This window comes from Manacus vitellinus, unplaced genomic scaffold (assembly GCF_001715985.3).
Source record: "Manacus vitellinus isolate BGI_N305 unplaced genomic scaffold, ASM171598v3 scaffold_37_pilon, whole genome shotgun sequence".
Lineage (NCBI taxonomy): Eukaryota > Metazoa > Chordata > Aves > Passeriformes > Pipridae > Manacus > Manacus vitellinus.
In genome coordinates this window covers 204,804-231,862 of record NW_021940517.1, presented here as the reverse complement: position 1 = coordinate 231,862, position 27,059 = coordinate 204,804, and the positions used below count along the sequence as shown (strand labels likewise).

The window sequence follows — 27,059 nt, the reverse complement described above, 5'->3', positions numbered from 1 at the left end:
CGCTCCAGAGCGAGCGGGCGCGGCGAGCCCCGGTGGGAGCGGGCGGGCTCGGTCACAGCGAGCCCCCAAGTGGCGTGTCCGGCAGCGGGCGGCTCGGTCACTGGTCGGTCGTGGCGGCTGTTCTGTCCGCGGTACCTGGAAGTCCATGAGCTGAGGCGGAGGGGAGGGGCAGTCTGCCTCCCTGGTGATGGGCTCACGTGTTGTCGGAGCTCTGATTTCACCTGTGTGCGTATCTTCATGAAGATGTTTAAGGTGAATTAAATAACAGCCCCGAACTTAAAATGTGTCGTCTGATACCATGCGTTGAAGGATATTTAGCTAACGAGTTATGCTTTTTAGCATTTATTTCAACAAGTGAGCACTTGAATGGCTGAAAGGACAACCCCACAAGAGAGTCTGTTTCAGCACTGTGGCACCAACTTCTGGTCTTTATCTTTGTTATGCGTTCCTAAGAGTTTTAAGTGTGCCGACATCTAAGCATGATGTACGTTAGGCAGGTGCTTGTGCGGGAGAGAGCAGCCTTGCTGCTACATGAAAACTGAAAATGGTTTACAAGAGGTAGACGGCTCCAGAAACTTTCAAACAAAGAAACCCAAGCTTTTCTTTAAAAGCATTGATGTATCCCACTCAGGAAGTTGTATCGGGCGAATGTAGCCTCAGCTTGTGCTGATAATGACTTCACAGTAAGAGTGAGTAGCAAAAGAATTGAAAACTGGTGGAGTAGAGAAACCGTTGAGGAACAACTTAAGCCAAAATTTGTAGCCTTTTTTTTTTCTCCAGCTTCTCATGTTCACACTAAGATTGCTATAGACATACAGAGGTCTGTTTATATATACCTTCCTACTTGTGTGTAAAGACTGACTGCGTGGATCACTAGAATAGTTGATGTGTTCTAAATGCTTGCTGTCATTTACTGACCAGCAGCTTTCTGTAGCTGCTTGTATCTGATATAATGCCATGGTTTTCCAAATACTGTGGATTAAAACACGTTTATTCACTTTAGAAATTTGTGTAAATATTTTGTATAGCTTTGCTCTTTCCTATGAATGTTTTGCATTAACAGTGCCTGAATAAGCTGTATCGAAAAGTGAAACTAACTGTGTTTTGTGGATGACAGGACCAAATTTCATGGGGAAGAATCTATTGGAAAGCCTGCAGTGAAGAGAGAAACTGTTGCAAGCTGCTGATGGATTAAGGTTGCTCTTAAGCAAGGTTTAGTTGTGTTGTTTGGCAAGCACTTTTAACAGGTTTTAGTGAATGCTTCACAAAAAGCTCTAAGTAATATATTTTAGGAGTGGAGAAACTGCAAAGAGGTGAGCACTTGCCCAGAGTCACAGTCGAAAGAATGCTGTGCCCAGAGGACAATAATGAACTGTGTTTCTTGAAACGTAGTAGGTGTCAGTTTGGTGGGGAGGTTGTTTTTTTAGTAAGTTATGTTCTGTCCAGCCAAATTGCAGAGGCACTGAAGCAGTGTTCATCTCTGGAGTGAGGCGTGCTGCTGGAGTGACAGTTTTACATCACTTACAGTTTAATGTACTTACTGTACCATAACAGAGGAGAGCTCTGTAGGAGAAGAATTCTCTGCAGGTGATGGATGGAAATCCTATGGCTGTATGCTGCCCTGCTGAAAAGGATTGGCTAATTCTTTCCGTTGTGTACCCTGTTTTTAATGCTAGAAGGTGAAGACTGGGAGTAATGCCTCTTGAAATCTCTTCATACAGGAAGACACTGTTACAGCTGTGCTGAGGGTAGCAAGATACTGTTCTTGTGTTACAAATGAGCACTGTGGCCCTCAAAACTTGTATTAGTAATTTGGTCTTAAAATTTAAACATTCAAATTTCCACTGCGTGACGTAGAACAACACTTCCCTAACTAACAGCATCCCTGCTACTGCTGTTGGAATGTCCTGATAAGGGAGCAGATCAGCAAGAGGGCAACAGTGCATAGTAGTGCACTGTGCATATGCTTTGCTCAGTGAAAGCTTTTGCAACTGTGGGCCTCGCTCACAAGGGAAAATATTTTATGTCAAGGCAGTCGTCTCTCAAGTGTGTTTGATTTTGCTCTGCTGAATGCAGTGGGCTTTCTTGTGAAGGAACTAGAAATGAGACTGACAGTGGTACCCTGTGTGCTTTGTTGCGTTTCAGCACTGGTATGTGGCAGCTGAGTATGTGTTTTTTCCCCGAAGTGCTATGTCTGTGGGGTGGCTTTGTCCAGTGATTCAGTTTCAGGCATTTGGGAAAGTTTGCTCACCAATCTGTTGTTTAGTGGTCTTGGGCTTATTCACATCTGACTGTGTGGTCAGTACCCTGATCACCTGTGACTAATGCTCCTGTGCTGCTCGGAAACTGCTGACTCACTTTGTTTTCATGCTTTTCCCCTGTCCTCCTCCACTGCTTCCAACTAGAGATGAGGTAGGGTCCAAGGTAAGGTCAGGGAAAGAGGAAATGGAAATTAATGAGAATAACTGTTGTGGCAAGGATGAAGATACTGCAAAGATCTCTCTTTGATAATGTGAGGAAAAGATGATGGCTGTAATAGATTTGCTGAAAAGGTACATAAGTCATGTGTTAGGAACTGGCTTAACAACTGTAGTGAACCCACAGTTGGGAGATGCTGGGTTGTGGTCCTGCTAGTGGTCTGCTCTTCAACTTGAACTTAAAGCCTTTTTATTTCTATGCCTTTGTTTTGACCTTCCGCCCTTCTGTCTGTCTTGTTACATTCTGCTAAGAAGAGCTTTACGCTGAAATAATTTTCTGCTGCTTGCAAAAGGGCTGACCTGGCTTGAGGTTTCTACTGTAGCATAAATAACAGGAACAGGGAAAGGCAATTAACCAGCTCTAGGCTGGAAAGAAGTCAGATAGAGGTCACTGAGAGAAGGTTTGTTTGGCAGAAGGTAAGGAGCTGCAGGCAAAGACAAGCACACTGATTTCACTTGCATGTGGGACTGTTTATTAACATGTTAAAAATTTCTGACTTGTACCAGATTTCTTTTTAGTCAGACCAACAAAGTTAAATTTCAGTCATGTTTTTCCAGTAGCATCCATGTGAATGAAAAGGTTTTCCTATGCTGATTCAGTTGCAGACTATGCAAGGTTTTTTACCTATCAGAGAAAGGGTAAGACTCAACTTAAAAACCTGCTGTTAAAGACAGGGAAAGAACATATTTGGGGGAATTCTATATGTAGAAATGGCACATGCTTTCAAGTGACAGCTACTGTGTGAAAGTTAAGCTGTGTCCTGCTTATTCCCCTGTCTCCACATTATCTGTGTTCTCACACATCATAGTTTGTCTCTTAACATGCTTTTCAGCACTTTGGAAAATACCATTACTGCAGATGCTGCTTTGCACTTCTGGAAGGTCTAGAAGGATTTTGTCTGCAGCGGGCTACACCTGCACTTGAACCATTTATGAGGTTTTACTCCTTTAAGTCACAGGTGGTTGTCAGGGGTTAATATTGTGATTCTGTGTGTCCCTGTTTTTTACATGCCTTTGCCTCTGACCGTGTGCATAAATACTGCATTTCACCCAAGATGGAGACAGAGAAAAGCTTCATTTTGAATTTTAAGCCTTGTAAAACTGTCTCAAATATATTTTGAAGTTAGAAGGAGAAATTCTCAAAACTAGGCTTTTAAAAGGACTTGGGCTCCTGCAGTTGTTCAGAGGTGGTGTAGAAAATCCAAGTAGGTGTTGATGTACTTAATGCTTAATTTAGTGCAAAATTTATAAAAATATTACTGGATTCTTAGCAGTGTATTTAGTAACTGTTAGCATCTGCACACTTGCTATCCAGTAAAGTAAATGCTGCTGAATCAGGCACTATCTCAGAATGATTTTGCTGATGTTTAAGGTGGTTTTGACTAGCCCTGGCTTTAGGTGCTGAGAATACAAGATCATTGATTGGTTTGGAGTCATAATGTTTGGTAAACAACAAGGACTATTGAAGCTTGTTGAGAGATTTCTTTTGGTTTCAACAGGATTTGAATCAGGTCCAAAAAGAAACCTGCGTTTATTACTGGACTTGATAAATCTGGTGTTTGCGATAAAGGCTTTTATTCTCTGGAGTTCTTAAATTAAATCAGGCTGTTAGGGGACTGATGATCAGGGAGAATGAGGAGGTTGAAAGTATTCTGAGTTCATGGTGTGGCAAAATAGTTCTGAACACTCGTATCACATGAGGCAGAGGTGAGTGAAAACTGATGTAGAATGGAACTGCTGAAATATGGGTAAAGCTGTCACCATGTTTATTTGGGTTTTTACCTGGCATCTGGATGTCTGGTTGTTTTGCGTGTAGGTACAGCTGAGCTTTTCACTGAAGCTGGCATCTTATTTTTTGGAACCATGCCAACCACATCTCAGCTGTAAGATGTTTTTCTAGGTATTTGGTGTTACCTCTTAAAGGCAAAAATTGGCTTTCTTCAAATAATAAATCTGAGAGCTTCCCTGCCACTTTCATTCTTCAGTTAAACTATTTTCTACAGAAAGAACCATTAGACAGTATTTAATGAATAAATATTAATGTCCTGTGTATCTCTGTCTTGGTGAGGCTACATCTTGTGTTTGTGTTGTCATTTCCAATTTTGGGATGCAATTTTCATAAAGGAGAAATTCTGCTACCTCATACTCTTCAGTGTCATATGATAGAATACCGACAAATTAAATCAATACTGGGAGATCAAAAAAAAGCCTTGTGAGTCTTTTCTGCTTAATGTGTCCTTAGTATTCAAAGAGCATACTAACGTTATGTCATATTAATTAAAATTATGCAAATGGCTTAGCTGAAGGAGATAGTCTACTGTCATCGAAGATAACCTAACAGCTGACTTGGAGCTGTAATTAGGTGAATGGCATGTAATTTCCAGCAGTGTTAACAATTTCTTGTGATTTGTACTGGAAGCTTTTGGATTCCCTCATGGAGGAGGTCAGTGCTGTTCCTTCATATCTCTGTGATTTAGAAGCACAAAGAATGTGGTCTGTGCCATGTACATGTTGTGTTTGTGGCAGCGTTGGCAGCATGGCTGAGACCCGCTAAATGGGAGAACGTGGTTGTCTCCAACAGGCCATACAGCTAGTTGGAGAGAGGCACCATGGTAAAAGTATTTATACTGGGTTTTTGGGACAGTAGAAAATCTGTTACCAGCCCACAGTCTGGTGGTGGAAGTCCCACTTGTAAACCAGTGTCACCATGGTGTATTTCTCAGCTCAGTGATTCATGCCCTGTTTCTGCCACTTTCCACAAATTTTTTTTGGTAAGATTATTGCTGCCACAAATTCTAGGTTATTCTTTAGTTACTCTTTCTGGCTTTTTTTAAATGCACAAAACAACAAGGCCACACAAGTTAGAAATTAGACTCTTCGCAAAAGGCTTAAAGAGACTGTCCAAAATTACTAAAATGTAAATTGCAATTCCAGAAAATATGAAGAGGTTGTTTTATGGGAGTGTACTAAGGAAAGAAGGTTATCTTTTTCCCATTGCTGATGATTTTTTTCTTCTGTTTGTTGTTCTCGTAGCATCTATCAATGCCTTTAATTCCATCTCGGGTAGGAATAATGAGAGAGATGTGCCAACTTGGTACTAAAATTGTACCTTACAGTTTATAGTACAGAACCATCCAAGTTGCTGAATACTTGGTTTTCATTTCTTGAGGAATGGAGAAAGGAAAGGAAAGTAGAGTTCATTAGATCAGTACATACATTGTGAGTTGTACTGTTTCCTGCATGCATCATCTGGTGCCACTGAAGGTCCTTGTGGAACGTGTCTATTCTCTATCTAATCTCTATGCATGGCCTTTCAGAAGATGTAGCTCCGTGTCCTAGACCCTTTGTGGTTATTCGCCTTGGTTATTTTTGAGGAACTATCCAGGTTGCTCTTACTTGTGTGACAGCATAGCCCACATCCTGCTTAAGTACTCAGTATTCTGTCTTGTAAGTTTTTTGTTGTTTAGTCCTGCTCTCGTGCTCAGTCCCTAAATTTTACTTGTGTGCGTTGTATTGCCCTCGGTGGCAGCGCACGTGACTTTTTAGGTTAGTGGACCCAGAGAAGTAAAATACAAAACAGAGGGACATGGTGGTCCCTGAAACTGAAGTCTGAGGCTGAACTCTGATAGACTGATTTAGGTCTTGAGTATCTTAATGCATCTCTTAAATGTATTTTTTCCAAGACAATGGGAAACAGTTGAAGAGCAACACTTGGCCTTCTGGAAAGAAGCAACTTGTCTTCCTGTGCTATTTTTGTGAACTTCATGTTCTGCACCCGAGATAACTGCTGTAGTTCACCCTGATGAATTTTTGAGGATCTCTTTAGGAGCTTGGAATAGAACTGCTTAACTTAAGGAGTTTACTCTCTTCAAATAAATAGCTTCCCTCAGTGTCAAGCCCTGCAGTCCTTAAATGCTGCATCTCCAAGGAGTTTTGTATTGATGTGTTTATGTTCAGCTCCCTATGGCTTCCTTGTCCAGCTCCCTTCTCCCTGAATATTTCATCCTTCTGGAAGAAGGAGCAAGACTGAGCTGCTTCTCGTCAGAACTTGGGCAGTGACTCCCCATCTTTCCCACTTCTTCCCAGACTATGCATGCCTCTCCTGGGCTTGCTGTCATCCTCCTTACCTCGCTCTATAAACACTTTCCTCTGTTGCTGGGATGGGCATTGAGGCTAACACAACTCTGCTGTGCCTTTTGCCACCAGAGTACGCATACAAAGAGAGAGAACTTCCGTCCTGGCAGGCATGCAGAGTTTGCATAGCTGTTTTTCCCTATGTTAGATTACAGCAGGAAGAAAATAAAAAAAGGAGAAGGGGAAAGCATTATGCTATGATAACCATTTCAAAAACTTCTGGGTTACTTTCACTTCTTCAGTGACCTTGGCTGCCTTCCAGGTTGACATCAAACTGCTCCCTCACTCCCCTTCCTCAGCTGGACAAGGGAAGAAAATAGCGTGAAAAACCTTGTGGGTTGAGATAAAGACAGAGAGATCACTCACCAGTTACCGTAATGGTCAAAACAGACTCTACTTGGGGAAGTTTGGTATAATTTACTTTCAGCTGGTAACAAAGTAGAGCAGTGAAAAACAGAGCCTAAACTAAAACCACCTTTGTCTCAAGTCCCCCCTTTTTCCCAGGTTCAGCTTGATTGTAGACTCTACCTCTCTGCTGCACCCCAAGTGGTGCAAGTGGGTGGGGAAGAGGGGTTGCAGTTGATTCTTAACAGTTCCTCTTTGCTGTTCCTTCTTCACTATGCTATTCCTCTACTACTGCTTGGGTCCCTCCCACAGGGTATGGTTCTTCAGAAAAAGACTGCTCCAGCCTGGGACTCCCTGGGCTGCCGTCCCTGCCACAAAACCTGCTGCTGAGTGGGCTCCTGTCCATAAGCTGCATATTCACAAGGCATCTGCTGCCTCGTGAGGTGTTCTCCACAGGCTGCACTGTGTATATCTGTTCTACCATGGTCTTTCATGGGCTGCAGTGGGATAACCTGCTTTACTGTGGTCTTCACCACAGGCTGCAGGAGAGTGCCTGGAGCACATCCTTCCCCACCTTATTCACTGACCTTGGTGTCTGCAGGGCTGTTCATCTCATGTGTTTCTCACTCCTCACTCACAGCTGCTGTGAAAAAAAAACAAACCCACAACATTTTTTAATCCTTTCCTGAACATTATCACAGAGATGCCACTAGTGTCCCTCATGGGTTCAGCTTTGGCCAGCGGTGAGTCCCTTCTGGAGCTGTCTGGAACTGGCTCTATTTGATGTGGGGCAGCTCCTGGTGTTTTCTCACAGAAGCCATCTCTGCAGCCCCCCTGACTACCAAAACCTTGTCATGTAAACTCAACACAGGGGATAATGCTCTAGTAGTTGCCTTTGAGGGAGGTAGGAAGTGATTGAAACCCTAATTAAGCATGAAGCAAATAGATGGATAATTCTTCCTCCAGATTTGGTTGGTTTGGGGGATTTTTTTAATGTGGTGAGTAAAGATATTCTCCTTGTAGGTGAATACATACAGGACATGACCTCACTTTTTTCTAACTTTTGATGTTCACAGACAGAAAGAGAAGAGCACAAGGGCTTCCTGTGACTTGCTTTGCATATGCGTTTCATATACAGCAGTGTTGTTAAAATGGACTTGGATGTGAAATAAAGTGTTGCTATCTGTGCTGTTTTCACAGAATTATAGAATCACTTAGGTTGGAAAAGACCTCAGAGACCCTTGGCACCACCTTGTCAACTAGACCACGGCACTAAGTGCCACATCCAGTCTTTCCTTAAACACCTCCAGGGACTGGGACTACCACCTCCCTAGGCAGTGCATTCCAATGTCTAATCACCCTTTCTGTAAGAAATTTCTCCTGATGTCCAATCTGAACCTCCCCTGGCACAGCTTGAGGCTGTGTCCTCTCATCCTGTCCCTAGTTGCCTGGGAGAAGAGACTGATGCCCACCTGGCTACAACCTCCTTTCAGGTAGTTGTAGAGAGTGATGAGGTCCCCCCTGAGCCTCCTTTTCTCCAGGCTAAACAATCCCAGCTCCTCAGTCACTCCTCATAGGACTTGTGCTCTAGACCCTTCACCAGCATAGTTGCCCTTCTCTGGACTTGCTCCCCCACCTTAATATCCATCTTGTAGTGAGGGGCCCAGAACTGGATGCAGTACTTGAGGTGTGGCCTCACCAGTGACAAGTACAGGGGTTTTGATGGCAACTGAAATTCGCTTAAGAGGCACCACTGAAACTACTTAATCTGACCTGAGGTATTTTCGTAATCTCTGTAACTCGTCCATCCAAATATGAGAAAATGCAAGAATAGGCAGTGGCATCATCAGTTTGGTTGTTCTTGGATTGCAGCAAAGCATTTAAGGACTTCATCAAAGAGTAGACTTAAGTGAAAACTTTTGCGTAAGCTTGAAATACATTGTACTGAAAAAAAAAGAGGTATAGTGCTGACTTTCCTCTATTTGTAAGTATGGACAATATCAACTCAATCTAAATGCTGTAAAATAAGTACTATATTACTTTCCAGACTCCAAGGACACTATTTACTACATAAACTTTGGAAACAGTGAGTGACAGTTCTTTGCTTCATTCTTGTGCTTTCTGTAGAAGTGCAAACAGTTGTGTTTGCTATGAGATCTCTAGTTGTAGTCTCAAAACATGGAATATAAAGTATGAAAGTATAAAAGATAAAGTATAAAATAGAACAGTTCACTGGCAGCAGCCACTGCTGGCATGGAATTGTTCACCTTGCATATCACTTCTATGTCCTCCTCGTCAATTTTTCTAAGCAGAAGGAAATCCTGAGAGTAGTTGAAGTAGAAGACACAATGGATCTTGCTGAAGAATGAAACTTGGAGGAAAAAAAGTTAGAATGGATAGCTGTGTAGTTTGCTTTTAAACCTGATCATGTGTTCTCTTAGTCACATGAATAGATGCTTGTTGACTTGCTCCCTAGACAGACATTTGAGGTTTGAGTCTCGTCCTGTATCCGAAGGAAAACTGTTATTAAGGAATGCCCCTGTCTGGTTTAGATGCACTAGCTGGCCATTTTCTCCTAATTAATTTTAACGGGTGTTTGATAGAATAGAGCTTCTTGGCAGCTCTCTGATCTTAATAGCTTCTGAGAAAATGCATTGATTGGCCCTTTTGTTTTCAAAAGACTGCTGTAATTTTCAGTCATTATCTACAAGGAAATCAGTGTAATTTATTAAACCAGCATCATGGATTAAGAATTAAAGACCTGATTCTTTTAACACTTAAACTGGTGTTATATTGATGTTACCCATGAGGAGCTTTAGTAAGACAAAGAGTAAGTGGAAGATGTTCATCATGAACTTTTAAAAAGCAAGTTTCTAGATCTCTTTCATAAGCTCAGAACTGATTGTTTTTGTTGCTTGTACCAAGAATAAACTGTATTTCTTGGAGTTTGGGTATGAAAACAGTCCAAAAACTATCATATTAAAAAAAAAACTTATAAGAATGAGCTTATGTCTGAGAAACAACACTTAGCTAGCACTCTGTATACAGTGCTTGAGTTGCAAATTCTGTAGGAAAAACAGCTTGCATTTAATTAGAAGAGAAAATTATTCTGTGTAGTCTCCCTGCTTTTCAGAAAATAAAAATTTGAGTAGTGTCTCTGGCTTCTTGTTCTTTTTGCAAGCAAGCTCGATTAGATGCATTTCAATGGTACTGCTTGAGTAAATTTAGTTTGTCTTACAAACAGGTCTTAGAAACTTTACAGAATTGAAATTTGATGGCTGAGCTGTGAAAGCAAGGAATAAATTGCTTTCTGAGATTCCACTGTGCCTTCACAAAATTGTAAGACAATAACTGTTTTATCAGGGTCATCTCATCTTTGTTTATTTTAATTCCATGAAGTTTTGTTTTAAAGACCCAGCATGAAGTAAATGATTTACATAAATGTAACATTTTAATGCAGTTTGACTGCTATTATATTAAAAAGTTACTAAAAAAAAAAAGAGCTGATGGACTAATTGGTGGACAAAATGACTGGTTTGTCCTCGTTACAAAGTCTGTTGATCGGCTGCTTACTACAGTAGATTTCTGTTGATTATATCACAGTGAGTTTTCAGGTCTCCACTGTAAGTTGATAGCGCTTCAGTCCTGATTTATTTTTGACTGTTGTTTTTATTTTTTATCCAGTGCCTTATTGATCTCTGGGAATTACATTAGAGTGATTTTGTGGGATGGAATTAAGCAGACTGACTAACACAAAGACTTTTGACCAGTTTTAGCCAAGGATGGTGGGATAAACCCAGTCATCAGGGTTTTGGACACTATACAGTCTTTTAAACCATCCACTTGTAAGCGGCTGGTTGTTTTCTTCCATTCTGACTGTTTTAAAGAAGTTTTCTACCTTTTTTTCATTTTTATTTTTTTTGTTTCATTTTTAGCTCAGTCTTCAGAGTGTGCAATGGAAGGGCTGGAGAATGAAACACAACAATGAATTTTACTAGACATTTCTCATTCTGCTTAGCCTTCAACAAAAACAAAGCATTTGGTCAAAGCCTCTGCTAGTAAATTGTCTGCCACCCTAAGAATTGTGTCTTTAATAGAAAGGCTGGTTAAAGCTGGACAAGCTTTTTGCTAGTATCATGGCAGTGGTTACTACAAAGAATAGAGGCCTGTTCTGCCGTTCTGAGCTACAGCTGGTGTCAGCTGTGGTACTGGATAGTACAGCAAGATAAAGGGAACAAAAGGGCACATTTTTTCTGCTAATAATAGGCTTGGAACTGCCATAAACTCTTCACATAAATTATAGAACAGTACCTGTTCTCTTTCTTAAATTTTTCTTTATCTTCCTTGTGGTTGAAGACCTGGCTAAATAACTTCCGAAGGCTTTGCAGTGATTCTTGTGTGTGCTTTTTGCTGTGGTAAGCAGAGTCAGCAAGGGCAGTAAAACAAATGTTTCAGGACACTAGACTCAGTGCCTCACAAAATGGGGTCTCATATAGACTAAAAGGATAAGCATAAAGATTTTTTTTCATCAATTAATTCCCTGGGATGCTGACAGCTGCTGTCTTATTATTGCATGTGACTGGCACATTCAGAAATACTGTCTCAGGACTTCCTCCCTGGGAAAACTTCTACACCTCAGAGGGGGAAACAGCAGAGGAATGGAACAAGATGGCAGCACCTCCTGTTTAACTGTATTCAGAATACTGGGGTGGGGGGTGTTTACTGAGAGATCATGTCTTCATTCTAGTGTTGGTGGTAATGAGGGTGGGGGGAAGTCAGTAAAGTGTTTAGTAGGTCAGAATACGCTGCAGAGGACACTTACTCTGAATGGTTGGACTGGACCTTTCCAAAATTATAAAAACATTTCTCAGGTAACCTAAGGGTTGATTTCTTTCTGAAAACACTGCTGGGTCGTGGGTCATTGCTGTTATTGATGTTTCCTTTCTGAGTTTATGGATTATAACTGACAGAATTGCAGTTTCGAGGAATAATTGAACAAATTCTGTGTACTGTGCATAGCCAAGCTTTTATTCTCTTGCCAAAATCAACTGTTATTTGAATGTGAGACAGAAGTAAGACAATAAGGCTAGAATTAAAGGGCTGCTACCTTTAGGTTGTGGAGCATGGCTGGCATAGCTCGTAGAGAAAGGCACAAATCCTAACAAGGCTCTAAAGCTTGTGTTTACTTTGGAGCTGCTCTTGAAGATAGCAGATGTCACAGTTTATGTCTTATAAAGTACAGACAATTCAAATCACAATGTAAGTGGATTATTTACTCATTTTTTATCAATAAAGACCTGGTAGAGGAGTACTGTAGTCCAAGGAGTGGAGTCATATGCTCATGAGTTTTGTAGAATTAGGATTAAAATGTGAAAATTTGTTTCCAAAGCAAAATGTAAATTGATTTAGAATATGGTATTCTCTTTCCGTACTTACTTTTGCAAATATTGTCATCACGGCTTTTTCTACAATAAGTTTCATTTTAGTGTATTTAAATGTAAAATGTGAAGCCTATATTAAGTCTGTTTATAGAAATAAATGCACTCTGTAACTGCTGATACTATTTGGTTTTGCAGGTCGTCTTCTGAATTTTGTGTCCGAAGGTACCCTCTTGCTTTCTCAACAAATCATGGACATCATTGGCTTTCTGAAGTCTCAATTCATTTGCCACCTTCTGATCTGCTACATATTTATAGTGTCAGGACTGATCATTAACTTCATTCAACTCTTCACACTTATACTTTGGCCAATCAACAAGCAACTGTTCAGGAGGATCAACTGCAGGCTGGCTTACTGCATTTCAAGCCGTAAGGTTTCATTTTGTTTTTTAAAGTATTTCATGTTTTGTCTTGAGGGAATTGGTAGAAAAGTACTGGTTTTCAAAGTAACCTTTATAAAGGTCGTGACTGCTTCCTACAGCACCTGCATTTGTGTGAAGAGATGTGTGCTTTGTTGAAATGTCTTCTTGTGTTGAAATGTTTTTTGCCCTTTTATGCTGGAATACTTGCTGGACTCAGGATGTTGAAGAAAGGATGCCTCTCATTTGGCTATCCATCAAGTTCCATTAAGCCAAATGAAAAATATTGACCAAATAATGCATCTCATCAAGTTCGGCTATTATCTGTGGGCTTACAGTGTTAACAAGTCAGTTCCAATAATGCTTTCAATCTTTTTATCTTCCATGATTTTGTTTATGATCTTGATTTAAGTATTTCACGTGCAAATACTGTTCAGGACTGGGAAATAACAGTAAAAAAAGGGAAAATCTTTCATATGCTTCTTTCTTAAGCTAGTTATGAACTGTTGTTTCTTTGAATAGGCATTTCATACCTTAAGCTGCATCTGTCTGTATTCAGTATATGCATGTAGTTATAATGTAGAATACAGCAGGTAGCCTATAACCATTTCAAAGAAGCAGGGGTTGCAATTATTTTGATTTTATGGGGGAGTTGGGAGCATGAGCTCAGGATATTTATTAGTTGTAGAAAGACTAGACCTTTGAAACTGTTGAGAGATGTGAAAAGTCACTGTCACTTGACTGAACAGGTAATTCCAGTGGAATGAATGAGAGCCGTACCCATTCGTTTGTTCTCTGTTAGTAGGAGTTTGGTAGAATCTCCACCTGACAACAGTGAATTATCGGAGCATGTGTAATTTTCTTGATATAATCAGTCTACTTATATATTTGCTTTTAAAGAGCTATGACTGCAGCTTCAGCACAGTTTTATTGCACTGCCACTCCCTGACTTTCTCATAGTTGCTCTAAATTTACAGCAGAGAGAACTCTTCACAGAAACTGTTAAAAAATGCTAATGTTCAGTATCTGGGAGCATGCTTTTAAATGTGTCCACCTTCCAGAGAGATTTCCTTGGGCCTTTCTGAAACTCAGAAGTACTTTCTAAAAAGGAGACTATTGCAAGATGCATGCCTTTTGATACTCCCTAAAGATTATTCAAGTGTGATGTCACTGTCAATGCTGAGTGAGTTATGGATGGTTTCATACTGGGGAAAACAGTCCTCCAACACAGTGTTTGAGAAATGCAGCAAAAATGGTTTCGTTCAGGTCACCTGTTCTGCTACTAAGAAGCTGAAAAGGGAAAGCATTGTTAGTATTCATAATAAGCTGCTTGAAGTAGAAGTCTGTCACATGCCTCGACTGGGGGACCAGTAGGGATTATTTATCTTTCATCAGTGACTCTGATGAGCAACTATTCAAAGCATTTTTTTAAGACATACTTTTTTACTTAAATTTCAAAACTGCATCAGCGTGTATAGCCCCAAATAAATTGGGGATGCTGTTTTATTATTTCTGTAGTGTAGAAAAAATGTTCTTTCTGAAAAAAGTCATTTTTGCTGTCTGTGTGTGTCCCTGAAGAGAGTATGCAAGTACTATGCATTTGTTTGTACAGTGACATTGAATATGACCAAGTTTCTACTTTTACCTGGCAGCATAGTATATGTTTGAAGCCGTGGAATTTAGAAGATACTGTACATCTGTATACAAGTGTATATTATTATTTCTTCATGCAATGCCTTCTGGCCCATTCTTCCTTTTGGCTGCTTAGTGCAGAGATATCAGCTATGCTAGTCTTCAGGCTGAATCCTTCACTTTGGCTCAATCTAGTCTCATCTAGGGGATGGACAGTGTGTAAGAGGGGGTAATACACTACAGCTTCTCTTCGTAACTATGTAACTTCAGCCAGCAGGCTAAAACCATGGACTTCAAACTTTTCATCAGTGTAAGTTAAAGAAGAGGTGGAAACTTGGCTTCCAGTTTGAATTTACAGTGAAAAAGATTAACTAGAGCAACAACTTGCTTTTAATGGAACAGAGCACGTATAATGGCACACACCAAGTTACCTTCCGTAATTGGTGTTGAGAAGTTGTTGCCTTTCTTGAAACCACTTGTGAGTCAGGGTGTGTTTAGCTTCTTTATTGACCTGCTTAATTATGTATTAGCATTGGGGAGAACTTTTATTGAGAGTGTTGCAAATGAAAAAATACTGGTTTTGATAAACTGCCAGCTTTTTATGAAATTTGAATTGAGTAACTTTAATTGCAGATTGGAAGCCTTGTTTGGTTCAAGTGTCCTGCTCCCTGAAGGTATCTTATCCATTCCCCATATTGCAGTTTGGGTTGCTTTTATATCTCCAAGATATTTTTCATGTTTTACTATAAATAAACTCTTCCTGTTTGATGCTGTTATCCCATTTGACAAATATCTACAAAGTAACAGTTAGTTCTAGTTCTGTTTCCTCTGTGTGTCTTGACCTTTACTGAAGAGTGTTAGTTGCACACTTTGGACATTCTTGAAAAGAACAGACTTTGGGTTGTGTTAGTCTTAAAATGAGCCTTGAAAAGACTAGTAAGGGTTAGGCACCCTCGGTTGTGTTTTAAGTTTAAAGAAACAAAACAAAGAAGCCCCAAAAGAAACAATCAGCAAAAGAAACCACGCACACACACAGGAACCCAACACCACCCCTTCCTCCCCCCAACACAAAACCAAAACACCAAAGCCTTTGGGCTTCTAACTTTCAGAAAATATTTTCTGGCTCCAAATATATATTCCTAGATTGCTTCAACTGCCTGTTAATCCAATCCCCTTTTGTAAAATGACAACCCTGATCAACTCTCCCTAGCACTGAACTCAATTGAATGCACCCTACTAAGGAAATTGAACATTGCAAGCCTCAATAAGGTGATAGCAATAAAAATTTTAAAAGTAAGTGTGCTTGGAAGATGGCATAAGAACAAAGGTTGAGCAAGCAATCAATCTTGGGGTTTATTTTTAAATAATTTAGGGATATATTGTTCTCAGTTTATTTTTCTAAAAGACTGAGAGCCAAGATGTATGCCAAGGAAGGAAGTACTTAGTGTGGAATACGTACAGTTCTCATGGATGCTCTTTGTGCCCGGATTGGAAGAGGTGGGAATACATCTTCTTTCTTCCCCTTATGTGATAGAAAACCACCACAAAGGGTACACACAGCTATTCTGCACTAGCTTGTGAAGTTGACCAAACACATAGAGGGAACAGGTTGTCTTGGGGTTCATGCCATATGTGCTGCGTAGCTTGTTGGGCAGTGGGAAAGTAGTTTGTCCTTTCTAAATCAGTTTGTGCTTGGTTGAGCAATGCACGCTGGGCTCCTGCAGGCTGTTTGGTACATAACTCTGCTGTGTGCCAGGACTACTAGAATGGGACATACACATACAGGATAAATGGCTTCTTTAGAGGTGCTGGGTGGAAGGTATTTGCCCGTAAGTGGAACAGTGGTTGTTAACTTGTCGTCTTGCTGCTACTGTACTGGGGGAAAATGAGCTTCTCCTTGTGCTGAGATGCCCCTTGTGCTCCCAGGGTGAGTGGCAGACTGGCCTCCCGCTGACTCACTGCATGAGGTGAACTTTGCATAAACAAAAGACCTGGCAGCAGTGACACAGTTGTGTGGACAGGTGCAGAAGAGCTTTAAAAGCAATTGACTTAGCTTCTAATCTGCCTTCATAAATAAATTATAGTAGTACTAATAGCTATTCTTGTGCTATGAAAGGGGTGTTATTACACCTCTGGGTAAAGTTACACTATGTAGGCTGCAGTTTTTCAATTCTACAGAGGGAAAGACCCTTCTTTGCATGGAAAGAAGCACCCTGATTCCTCTTCATTGACTACAGCAAAAACAAGATGGAAACTGATTCTTCTTATGACTGAGCTACCTAAAAAACCACAAAACTGGAGGAAATTGAGAACTGCTTCAAGTTGGCTTGGCTGTTATAAACACGGTAAAGCGAATTCCTTCCATCTACAACTATAGGCTTTGCAGTGAGGACTGAACATCTGAATAAGGCTCTGTGGTAGTATCAGGGTCATGTTAATGCTCAAAAATTTGTTTCCCTGCATACAGCCTGCTGCCCACTTGGAGTTTAGAGAAGCCCTTGGCTCATTTTACTTGTTCATATGAAGGTGATGCTGGGGCAGGGAGGAGAATTCTTGCCTCTGGTACAGTTGAGCAGATGGGAAGGGATGAGAGCAAGAAGGCCCCAGAGAGGTTGGGCTTTCTTCGTCCTCCACTTCCCTCTATTGTCATCTTATGCTGCAGGAGAAACAGTCTGCTGTTGTCAAAATATGCCAGTGCCCTTAATACAATCCTATAGTATTTTATTTATAAAGCAAACAGTTATGCTTGTCAACGTATATATAACAAAGAGCTTTCATAAGGCACTTGTGACTGCTTGCTTAGCCTGTTTGCATCATTGTTTTGAGTAATCTCTGTAAAATGTATTTTTCTCAAGAGCTACTTGTCCATATAAGCCTTTGTTATCTTGGTTCCACATACCACATCCATACAAAGCCACTGGTAAAGATTATGAAAAGTTTACAACTAATGGGGGAAAATTGGAGGCCAGATTTGATAGTCACGCAAAGTGAAAATGTTGATTTGAATTTTTGGAAAGCTAGACCATCGCCTTAGCTTTCTTGTTTTCTCTCAAACTAAGCCATGGCAACGACTGTAGAAATCGAGTATACTAAAGAAATGCCCGTGTTAGTTTCAATCTAGATAAATTCTAGAAAAAAATAAACTCCAGTAGAAATTATCTACTTTAAAGTGTCCTCTACTCTAATTCATTGATACCTTCCTCCAACCTGCTTTCTAATACTGTTTTATACGTGTTATGTACTTGTGACATTCCCAAATCTTTGTTCGCGAAGCCTAGCCATGATGACTTGTGACAGTGCTGCTGGTTATCTGTACAGTTCTCTGCTCAGACCAAACCTTGACTTTCTGTAATTTGTAAAGACAGAAGGAGCCAATTAATGGACCAGGTTCTCCATTATTTTAATGGTAGAGTAAAATTATATGTTTGTGTGTGTGTGCATGTGTGTGTGTTTGCTGCACTCATCACAGCTTGAACTCCCTTTTTTCTGGATTGTGCTTGTGGAGTAGAATTACATTAATTGCTATGAACAAGTCCTATGCAGTGCATAACATATGCCTCTGTATTTTCCCTACTACCATTAACTTGCTGTATCAACTAATAACATTTCAATCCTTCTCATTTTATGCCACTTGCAAGTACCGTTATTCAGTTTTCTTAGTGGTTCCAGTATTGACAGTGAACTTGAATGGATCAACCAAGATGACATACTGATTGCAAGCACACTGGTCTATTTGAATGACATCTGTGCATGACCTTTAGCAGAGTTCCTAATTCAACCTAAAAGGGATATGGTCTTCGTTCAGGAGAAAGGAACTAATTTCTGTGAAAATTGATGTGAAAAAAACTTTTGATACTGATGCTTTCTATGCAAGACCAGTGAAGAGCTAGAGAGGCACTTAGTCTGATCTTTAATGAAAAGAGCATCTTCACTGTTGCTGATACTATTCTGTTGTTGCTGGAGCCTTTGTAGAGGTCACTTGTCTTCGTTTTCCTTTTCTTTTATTGCCTCAGATTCCTGATCTGAAGAAGGGTGATGATGATAGCCTGCACACTGGAAAGAGGGATGGCAGGGAAGCAATGGAGGGTGAATAGCATTCTGTTTGGTGTCTAGCATCACACATCACTAAGTTTCTAGCGCCTTTTGTTAAGCATTAGATCTGGCCAGCAAGCTTCTTAGATTCCTGAACTGGGGTAGATGTGGAGAGTTTGTGTGAAAGTACTTCTGTCTGGCGTGGTGTAACTTGGGAACGTGGTATGTGATGGTCCAGGTCACAGCACAGAATATGAAGACATTTTTGTACTAGTTATTTGTTCATTAAGGATGAATGTCACAATCAGAGGATCAAATTCTTGTTAAGAAACATTTCATATTTGTAGAAAACCCATTTTAGCTATAGGCCTGATTTTAATTGCTAAAATAGTACTGAATCTGAAGGGTAGTCTCTTGATCCCCTGTAAACTTCATGCAGAGATGCAGAGAATATCTCATTGATCACCATCACCAGTTACAAGCAAATACAAACCAGCAGTAATCCAACCGTGTCCAGGGAAGAACACTACCTCCATAGGAAGAACTGCTGGGGGAACTCTGAATTCTCCTGGGTTTGGTCAGGTAGATCTACTAATGTAACATCTGAGTGAGGTGCAGTGTGTCTCATTTGCTGTCGATTGGCTACATCTTCTACCCTCCCACTCACTTTGGAGCAATGTGCACCACTGAAAGTGTACACCTAGGTGATTCTTCCTCTTCCAAAATTATGGGAGTCATATAGCAGTGATTGTACAGACTTAATTTCTTGATGTCACTTCTAAAGAAGCTTATCCTTGTTTTTTGGAAAAGTGTGGGAAATCCGCAACTGTGAGGCTTTTGGCTGGGGCTCCCATTAATAGAGCTTTGATGCTGTAAAGGAGCTCCTTTCCTATCTTACTGGATTTTTTTTTTCCTGAAAGCAATCTCAAACCATTCTCTAACATTTTCTGGGTATTTCCCTTTACTCATATAGTGTCTCATCTGAAGATATGCAATGTACTAACCCTCTGCAGTTTGCAGAAGACTCTATTGACAGTATAATCACAGAGAACTAAAGAATCTGTTTCTTCCTCCAAACTCAAACCATTTATCCGTATGGCCTATGAGACAGCCTTTGTTGGTTTGCTACTCTTTGTACAAAGGCAAAAGATATGCAGGAAGATGTTAACCTCGCAGTACTCAGAAAAATGCTTTCATTGTCTGAATTGGGTTATATTTTCAGAAATTGAATGCAAGCTGATCTAAGTTGGATTGTAGTCAATGAGTTGCCCTACCCACCAAAATATATCAATTAAAGCTGTGTTATTTGAACACATAATGCCTTTTGTGCTCATAAAGGTGGAGGGATATACACAAGCAAAATAGCTGACATAACTCTTCAGGTTCCAAATGTTTTTATTTTATCTACAGTTTAAAATTGAGACCATAGTACATTTTCCTTTTGGTATAACACTAAATTTTCAATATTTTTTTATAATACTAAAAGTTCAGAAAACTTCTGCTTGGATTAAAACTTACTATAGAGTTCCTTTCCCTTGCGTCTTCACAGGCTCTTCATTAATTCATGCTTAAAATTCAAGGTTTCCTGAAAGATGATTTAAATTTCCATAGTTGTATGGCTATAGCTTGTACCTTCCTGTAGGTGCATGCAGTTGTCAGGTGGGAATTAGAAAGGCTGGAATGGTAGATCCGTGAGTGTTTGAGATACTGACTTTATTCTGATAAGAAGTGATAGATTTCTTCATGTGGAAAGCAAATGATGGTTGATAAATAGATCATTATGCAAGTGCAGGTGAGCAGAAGGGCAGCGTTCCAGGAGCAGCCCAAGCTGTGTGGGTTACAGTGTTGGACTTAGTGACTTAATGGGAAAGACCAGTTCTGTGCTGTTGCTTGATGTATGTGCCATGTAAATAAGTCCTTTGAAAGTCCTTTTGCTGTCTTGGAAATATAGGAATGGGAATTGGACCTCTTTTAAGAGCAGTGATATGTTAGGTTACTCCTGTGTTGTGTAGGATATTGGAGTGCTGTACTAATCTTCAGGACTGTTTTTCAAAAGTGATTCCTGTGAACAATATGAGAAGTTGAGTACTTTGTCCCAACTGGTGTGGGAATGATAATGCTGTCTTTGATCTTCATATAAAGAGTCAGGATGCTGGAATATCTCCTTTATTTCCAGTTCATGTCATTGATTTCTTGCTGTGGAAAAGTCCCGTAATCATGATTGCATTTTTAAGCAGGGAAGACCAAAAAAGGAGCAGGAAGATTGTTTGCTCTCATATATGAGCAGTACCTGTTGCAGGTGGGTACTTTTGTAGGATGTCTTCTCTTGACATATGAAAAGTAAATGTTAGTAGAAGAAACCTGTGAGACCAACTTATCTGTCTGGAAGGGCAGTTTTGCTGATTTCTGGTATTTCGTTTGGAAGGTCATTCCTGCTGCTCTGTTTACTGCCTCATTATGCCTTCAACAAGGAGCCATGTGCTGACCTTTGAGGGCAGTCCAGGTGGACAGAGGAGCAGGAGGAAATGCTTGTTTGTTATCTGCACTAACTGGTCCCATACGAGGAACTGCTGGTTTGTTGAAACATGGGAGTATTGCCAAATTCCTTGGGGAAGAAGCATAAGAGGAGCCTTCAAATGCGAGACAAATCTCTCTGACACGTGGCTGTTAAATAATTAATTTCCCCAAAGGGTTTGAAAAGAACGTTTCAAAACACTGACTACTGTAGATCTGTATTTGTGTTAAACCCATTGTACTAGTGAGGCTGGCTTTGTTCCACACACTGTAACTTGGAGAGAAGAAGCTGCGTTGTAGACAGATTATGTCAGGATAAAAGACAGAAAAAAGCTGTGAAATTAAATGTTTGAAGTGTACAGCTGTTTTGTTTTTTTCTGAAGGGAGGGTTGCTTTTAACTTGCAGCATGGAGATAGTTTAAAAGGAATAGTGGCTAAAGAAATGAACAAAACTTGTTTCTGAGTTTCTTCACCCTCTAGCTCAGGACTGCACTAGAGAAGGCATCATCAATTGAAATATCTTGTTTCAGGAATACATATGCTGACTTAAAACGTCTTCTTCTCCTTAGGAAAAATCATGTTTTACATTTTGTGGGTGTTATGTTAGAAAGGGAGAATCTATTTGATTAAACTTGAATGATCAGTGTGTGTTTAGAGAGGGAAGACAATACAGGAATAGGAACCAGAGTGAACCTGGAAAGCGAGGTGGTATGCCAGTACACATGCAGTAACTGGAAGGCTTATGCCCAGATCAGACATGCCTTAATGTATATTTTAACCACAAGGTTTTGGTTCCTCTATCATAGCCTCTGTGAGAAAAGCCCATTCTGGCTTTCAGTGTACCTTGAAGGTTTCTGCACTTAAGATCATACATTAAATCTGATTCTGATCTTGGTTCTCAAAGCAATTTCAGCTTGGCTGTTTTACATCCTAGCTTGGCCATATTAAACTGCCTATAGTTTATTTGTCTTGTGTTTTTCACCTGAAAACACTGATGACACTCCATCAAAAAGGATGAATCACCTTTTCATCAATAGTGTTTTGTTGTCTTAATTCTGTAAGAAAATTAAATGAACCATGTTCATGGAGCTGAGGCACAGCAAGCAGCAGAACGTTGTGTAATATCAGCCTTCAAAATTACAGCCATAGAGTTTTAATAAAGCAATGTATTTTTCACTTATTACACTAACCACTTTATGCACATGTACATGCAGGTTTTATTTCTGTGACTAAGTAAGCATTGAGGCTGAATTGCAAATAGATTGACAAGAAGATCAAAGCAAAGATAAACCTTTAGCTTTGTAACAGGCATGATGATTCTAGTCGTTATTTTGTGTAACTCAGCATGGTGTAACAGTGACTACACTGGAGATTATTTTTATTCCAGTAGAGGATCTGGTGTAAGTGTTAGTGTATGTTTGAGGGAAACAAAAAAAAGTGAGGGGAAAAAATCTGTGTAACGTCAATCTTCAGTTTGGTTTTTAAATCTGTGATTTTTATCTTGAAGTTGTGTTGACAAATTAGTAAGTGTTGGGAGGAGGTGGTTGTTACCTCTTTAAAGTGGAAACTTTCTTTGGATACTTTAGTATTCGAAATGGCACATTTATGAAGTGTTCCTCTTAGCATATCATTCCTTGCCAGTCACTCTGTATAGTGCATAACTGCCTTTGAGCAGTTGTCAGTGAGCTTCGCTTTCAGCAATTGGTGTGTGCCCAGTGCTCTATAAAAGAACACTGCCTTGTGTGCTTGTCTGGAGACTGTTTCTGTACACTGCATACCCTGCCTGAGCTCTCTGCATCTAAAAGGTGAGCAGTGGGCTCTGTGGCCAGCGTAGGGCTCCTTCTGTCCCTGCCCATCTAGGGATGGTAGATGAAACCATCTTTCCTGTCCACATTCCTTGTTGTGTGGGCTTTTTTAATAAATGGCCAGCTCTGATTTGAAGAAAAAAAAGAGAAGTGTATTTTAAAACACTTAAACCAGTGTTTGAATCTTGGTTTAGATTTATTTTTTCTTTACTGTTTCTTAGTTAAGAGCAGAGAGACGCTTCCTCTTCAGTTTTGGGGCTGGACCCTCGGTAGAAGAAGCTCTACTGTTTCTCTTCAAGAGTATGTACCTCTTGCACAAAGGTCATAAATCAAAGTTCCTTGCTGAACTTTGAGATCTGTTTGCTTGCCTTACTGCATTACTATGTTAAGGAGCAATCTGATATGCTGCAACACTTGGAAGACTGTGCATTGAGTTCTCCCCTGTGGAAGTCTCCATGCAAGCTTTGTCCCACAGAGCCAGGCTGTTGGAAGAGCCTTTGCGTGCCATCTGGCTGAAGTGTTGTCTCACAAGCTTCTCAGTCACACCCTTGGCAGGCAGAAAGAAATTGTAAGGAAAGATGCTCACAGCAACCTAGGTTGTGAGTGATTTCTGTCCTTCAGCTGACATTTTCTTCCACTGCTGTTGGGTTATGTGGCAGTTCCACTTGGAGAAGAATTTGAACGGGTAAAAAATACACCACTTTCAAGTAAAAAGCCCCTAATGAGACAGGACTGGAGTACCTCAAGCTCTTCGTGTCCCTTCTGGGTTCTACTGTGGTGCAAGCAGTTGCAAAGACAATGAAGCAGCAATATTGATAACAGAGGAGGTTATTGTCTAAACCTTCAAATACGATCAGGAAATTCAAATACTAAGAAGTGTTTATTTACACTGGCGTTCTGCTTTCCAGCTTTTTAGGCAAGATTTTAGAGAAATTCTAAGTGCCTGCACAGAACCTCAAAAACCTCTGGCACAGTGCCAGCAGGCAACCTAACAGCTGTGCAGTCTGCCTTTGATGGGTCTGATATAGCAACCAGAACTGATGCTGCTACTGTGCTTCTCTTAATTCTGAGTGGCTGAAGTCCTGTGAGAAGTCCAGTTGACCATCAAGAAGAGTTGTTTTTAAAAAGCTCTAGGTCTTCCTTAGGCAAAGAGCAAGCATGAGCCTGCATGAGTTAAAAGGAGAGTATTTCAATCCATTGTAAATCAGAAGTGTGTATGGCCTAGAGGGTGAAAAGAGGATAATTTTGCCTCCATTGTTTTGCAAGCTGATAAATACTGCATCCAAGTCAGTGGGTCACATGGATCTTGTTTTGAGAAAGTTGAGGCAATAAAGGTGGAAAAGATAATTCAGAAAGGAATTTTCTAGCTAAGGTCAAGGAAATCACTGACTCTTGTGATAGGCTGTCTTTTTTGTTCTGTGATTTCTCTACAGTTTTCATCAGTTTGTCATGGAATAAAGTTCTGGTACCTGGTATACTTAATGTAATATTGTAACCCCTGCTTAAATCTTGAAAAATTTCCCGATATTTTTCTTGTGATTCTGTTGTGCTAGAAATACTGTCATAAAGTTGACAGAAATATCAACAGTGTGTAGGCTTCTGATCTTGTGATGCCTGTCTACTCCTGACATCTGCATGCCTTGTTTGTATGATGGATCTTTATTTTGTTACTGCTATGACAAGTCAGATTGTGCCTTTTAAAAGAAGCAATAACTATTTCTCCTGTACCTACTTGAAATGGTGTGTCTGCCTGCTACCCTTCATAATTTGCAAAGCATTGAATAGGAAAGTGTCTTGGGTTATTAGAGAAGCACAGCCTACCTTTTGTAGCTGCCAGAGGTCTTTTTGGAAACTTGAATCGACGAGTGTAAACTTGGAGCCAGTTGATGATGCAAGGTTTCCATGTACCATGTAAGCTAAACCTCTGTTTCATAGGAAAGTTATTCAACACAAATAGTTCTAAGAATACCACACAGTTGCAGCAGACATGAAAAAGGAAGAAGCTGGTTACCTCTTTGCACAGAGTTTCTGCTGTGTGTTTTTTGTGGATATCCTTTCAGTCTGAGCAGTGAGAGGTTGGGCAAGTGAGTGCCTTTACATTCTCACCAGCTGGAGCACACAAGCTGCAGGCTGTCTGAGCAGGTTGGAGTGTTCCACCAGTGGATTAATTTTCTAAAAGCTTCAAGGAAATAGGAATGTAAGCACAACCAAACTAAATGTGAATCAAGAGGCACTGATGTCCTTAGGTGTGGTGTAATATTGTTGTATGTAATATTGTTGGATATGTCTGTCTTAACAGAATGTGCACTTTCTGATGTGTATTCAATTCTTTGATAAGAAAAAGTGGGAATTTTTGTAAATTTATATATTTGGATAACATTATCTTGAGGGGTTACAGACTGAACCCAGTAGAAAAATCACAGCTTGATATTTGATAGGTATATCTGAACTGTAGTAGTTTATTTTTAATTCATGAAAGCCATTTGTTTGATTTGTAGTTTCTGACCTTATTGTCTCTCTAAAGAACATTTTGTGAAAGTCACTGATACGGATTAAGAAGCTAAAATAAGCACTGGGACATAGTTCTTGTCTCTCAAGACCTCATGTGATGAGATACTGTAAGATTACAGACAGAGACAGGGAATTAAGAGAATGCAAGTGAAAAATGAGTAATGGTTTTGTTCTGAACAGTGTTCTCAGTGATAAAGGTTCCGTGGTTATTCACCATTAACTCTGAAGATATAATACAGGTACTCAGTCAGCTTTTTGTTTCCATTTTTGAAATTCAGATAGAATATCTTGTGCATAAGAAGACTAAGTAGAAGCTATCTACCATGGCTTAAGTCTAAAAATAGTTTGTAGTATATCATCTCTAGTAATATGTAGATGTTTCTTTTGAGTGCAGTAGTTATCTGAAATCAAAAGTAAATATTACTGGAAAAGTACAGAAATGTTAGAAGCCATTATCCCCAGTTTTCTTGTTCTGCTGTTCTGCAGAGATTAGTTTCTTCTTTTTTATTTATTTACACCTCTGTGAAATGTAACTCTTGTTAACTAGAGGCTTTATTTAAAAACACTGCAGATTTTGTTAGGATTTAAATTATCTTTTTTCAGTTTCATAATTAAATACACTTTTCTAACAGTTTGTGCTGGAGATTGCTTTCTCTAGGAACTGTTAGTTTTTTTATCATTAGTCATTCTTCTCAAAGATAAATTTGCATCTCTTCTTGTCAGGAGCTGAAAATACAGGTTAAAGATATCAATGGAATGGATTTAGAGCAGCAAAAATAACGGGATTTTCTCTCTTGTTCTGAAATGCTTTCTTTCTAAAGCCCAAATTCTTGATTTTTGATTTGCAGCTAAGGAGGATAAACTTGCTATATATAGAAATTAAGGCTATTGAAAAACTACATGCTCGAAGGAGAGAAATTATGTGAAAATAGGGCTTCTTCCTAAATATGTGGATTAAACATGATTCACTTGTGTCAGATAATTTTCCTAATGTTAAGATGATCTAATTAGTACATGTAAGTAATGCACATGGCAAAAGAACCCCAGTCACACCTGTACACGTGCTGTAGTCCTAAGAAAGTATGAGTCCTGAGCGTGAACAATGTTGATTGTCCTATAATTACAGAAACATTAATGACATCTTATGTCAAAGAGGCCAATTGTGATTGAATAAATACAACTTAAGACTGACATCCATTGACTTAGTTTATATTTGCTTCTTTGGATACTCAATTTTTCAGATCCTGGCCCCCTGGAAGGTGATTTTTCAACTGATAACTCCTTTGGGAAGGGTTTCTGGCTGGTGCTGCCCTGCTTAAAGAGAAGCCTTTGCTTATTACTGTCTTCCTCCTTGTCCACTGAATGCTCGTAGTAGTGTTTCTTGGTCTGCAGTGTGTTTCTCAAGCAGTGATGGAAGAGAGGAGAGAGATCTGTTTGGAAAATCTCACTTTTTTCTAATTAGAGGAAATAGGACTAGAAAGGAGCTCCTGTATCATTGAAGTAAATTCATAGTGTTTCTAGCAGCGGAATAATGTGCTCTTTTTAAGATAATTTATAAAACTGTTAAATATTTTTAATCTGTGAAAGTGATTAGAAAAAGCTTCAGAATATCAGATACCTGTGTTTTCAGTCACTTTAGACACGAATGTTCTTGTGTTAGTAGTATTGAGCTTAAATTGTTCTTTTTCTGTACCATTAACTTTCCGCATCCATAAGCCATATTCACAAGGAGAAACCCAACCCTCTTCCAGCATTTGCTTGATAGCTTGAGTGAGCCAAACTTTTCTACTTTCAGGTCATCCCGATAGCCCT

General features: G+C 39.8%; 1 protein-coding gene across 1 annotated transcript in view; it reads left to right on the top strand.

Annotated features, from left to right (window-relative positions):
• The first annotated feature begins 12,535 nt into the window (after nt 1-12,535).
• AGPAT4 (1-acylglycerol-3-phosphate O-acyltransferase 4) overlaps nt 12,536-27,059 on the top strand; it is a 58,828-nt gene continuing 44,304 nt past the window's right edge. The window contains exon 1 of the mRNA XM_018077452.2: nt 12,536-12,763. Within this exon, the coding sequence (XP_017932941.1) occupies nt 12,586-12,763 (178 nt within the window). The 5' untranslated portion in view covers nt 12,536-12,585. The remainder of the gene's footprint in view (nt 12,764-27,059) is intronic.